The sequence below is a fragment of the Meleagris gallopavo genome, unplaced genomic scaffold, assembly GCF_000146605.3.
Source record: "Meleagris gallopavo isolate NT-WF06-2002-E0010 breed Aviagen turkey brand Nicholas breeding stock unplaced genomic scaffold, Turkey_5.1 ChrUn_random_7180001955828, whole genome shotgun sequence".
Lineage (NCBI taxonomy): Eukaryota > Metazoa > Chordata > Aves > Galliformes > Phasianidae > Meleagris > Meleagris gallopavo.
The window spans coordinates 1-1095 of NW_011216498.1; the positions used below are offsets into that span (position 1 = coordinate 1).

General features: G+C 52.5%; 1 protein-coding gene across 1 annotated transcript; it reads right to left on the reverse strand.

Annotated features, from left to right (window-relative positions):
* Positions 1 to 5: 5 nt before the first annotated feature.
* On the reverse strand, positions 6 to 1091 carry LOC104917120 (neuroblast differentiation-associated protein AHNAK-like; the record flags this gene model as incomplete). Its single annotated transcript, XM_010728231.2, has 1 exon — positions 6 to 1091. A coding segment is annotated over one exon (1086 nt), but the record flags the coding sequence as incomplete, so codon positions are not given.
* Between the last annotated feature and the right edge of the window lie 4 nt (positions 1092 to 1095).

Here is a 1095-nt window from a genome sequence, read left to right on the forward strand (position 1 = left end):
TTCACTTTCCCTTCAGGTCCCTCAATGTCCACATCAGGAAGGTCCACGTCCAATTTAGGACCTTTGATGTCAACGCTGGGGCCCTTCAGGTCGCCCTCAATCTTTGGCACGGACACATCCACGTCCCCCTTCACTTTGGGGCCCTTCAGGTTGAAATCAACATCAGGCATGGAGATTTTGGGGGCTTTGAAGTGCATTTCAGGCATTTTGAATTTGGGTCCTTTGAGTTTCCCGTCAGGACCCTCAATGTCCACATCAGGAAGGTCCACGTCCACTTTGGGGCCTTTAATGTCGATGTCGGGGGCCTTCAGGTCCCCTTCTATTTTGGGCACAGACACATCCACGTCCCCCTTCAGCTTTGGTCCTTTCAGGTTAAAGTCAACATCAGGCATGGAGATCTTTGGTGTCTTGATGTGCATTTCAGGCATCTTAAATTTGGGGCCCTTCATTTTCCCTTCAGGACCCTCAATGTCCACATCAGGAAGGTCCACGTCCACTTTGGGGCCTTTGATGTCCACCTCAGGGCCCTTCAGGTCACCCTCAATCTTTGGCACGGACACATCCACGTCTCCTTTCACTTTGGGGCCCTTCAGGCTCAGATCGAAGTCAGGCATGGTGATTTTGGGGGCTTTGAAGTGCATTTCGGGCATCTTGAATTTGGGACCCTTCACTTTCCCCTCAGGTCCCTCAATGTCCACATCAGGAAGGTCCACGTCCACTTTGGGACCCTTGATGTCCACCTCGGGGCCCTTCAGGTCCCCTTCTATTTTGGGTACAGACACATCCACGTCTCCCTTCACTTTGGGGCCCTTCAGGCTCAGATCGAAGTCAGGCATGGTGATTTTGGGGGCTTTGAAGTGCATTTCAGGCATCTTGAACTTGGGCCCCTTCACTTTCCCCTCTGGCAGCTCAATGTCCACATCAGGAGCTTCTATGTCTACTTTGGGGCCCTTCAGGTCGCCCTCAATCTTGGGCAGGGACACATCCACGTCTCCCTTCACTTTGGGGCCCTTCAGGTTCAGGTCGATGTCAGGCATGGAGATTTTTGGTGTCTTGATGTGCATTTCGGGCATCTTGAACTTGGGGCCCTTCAGT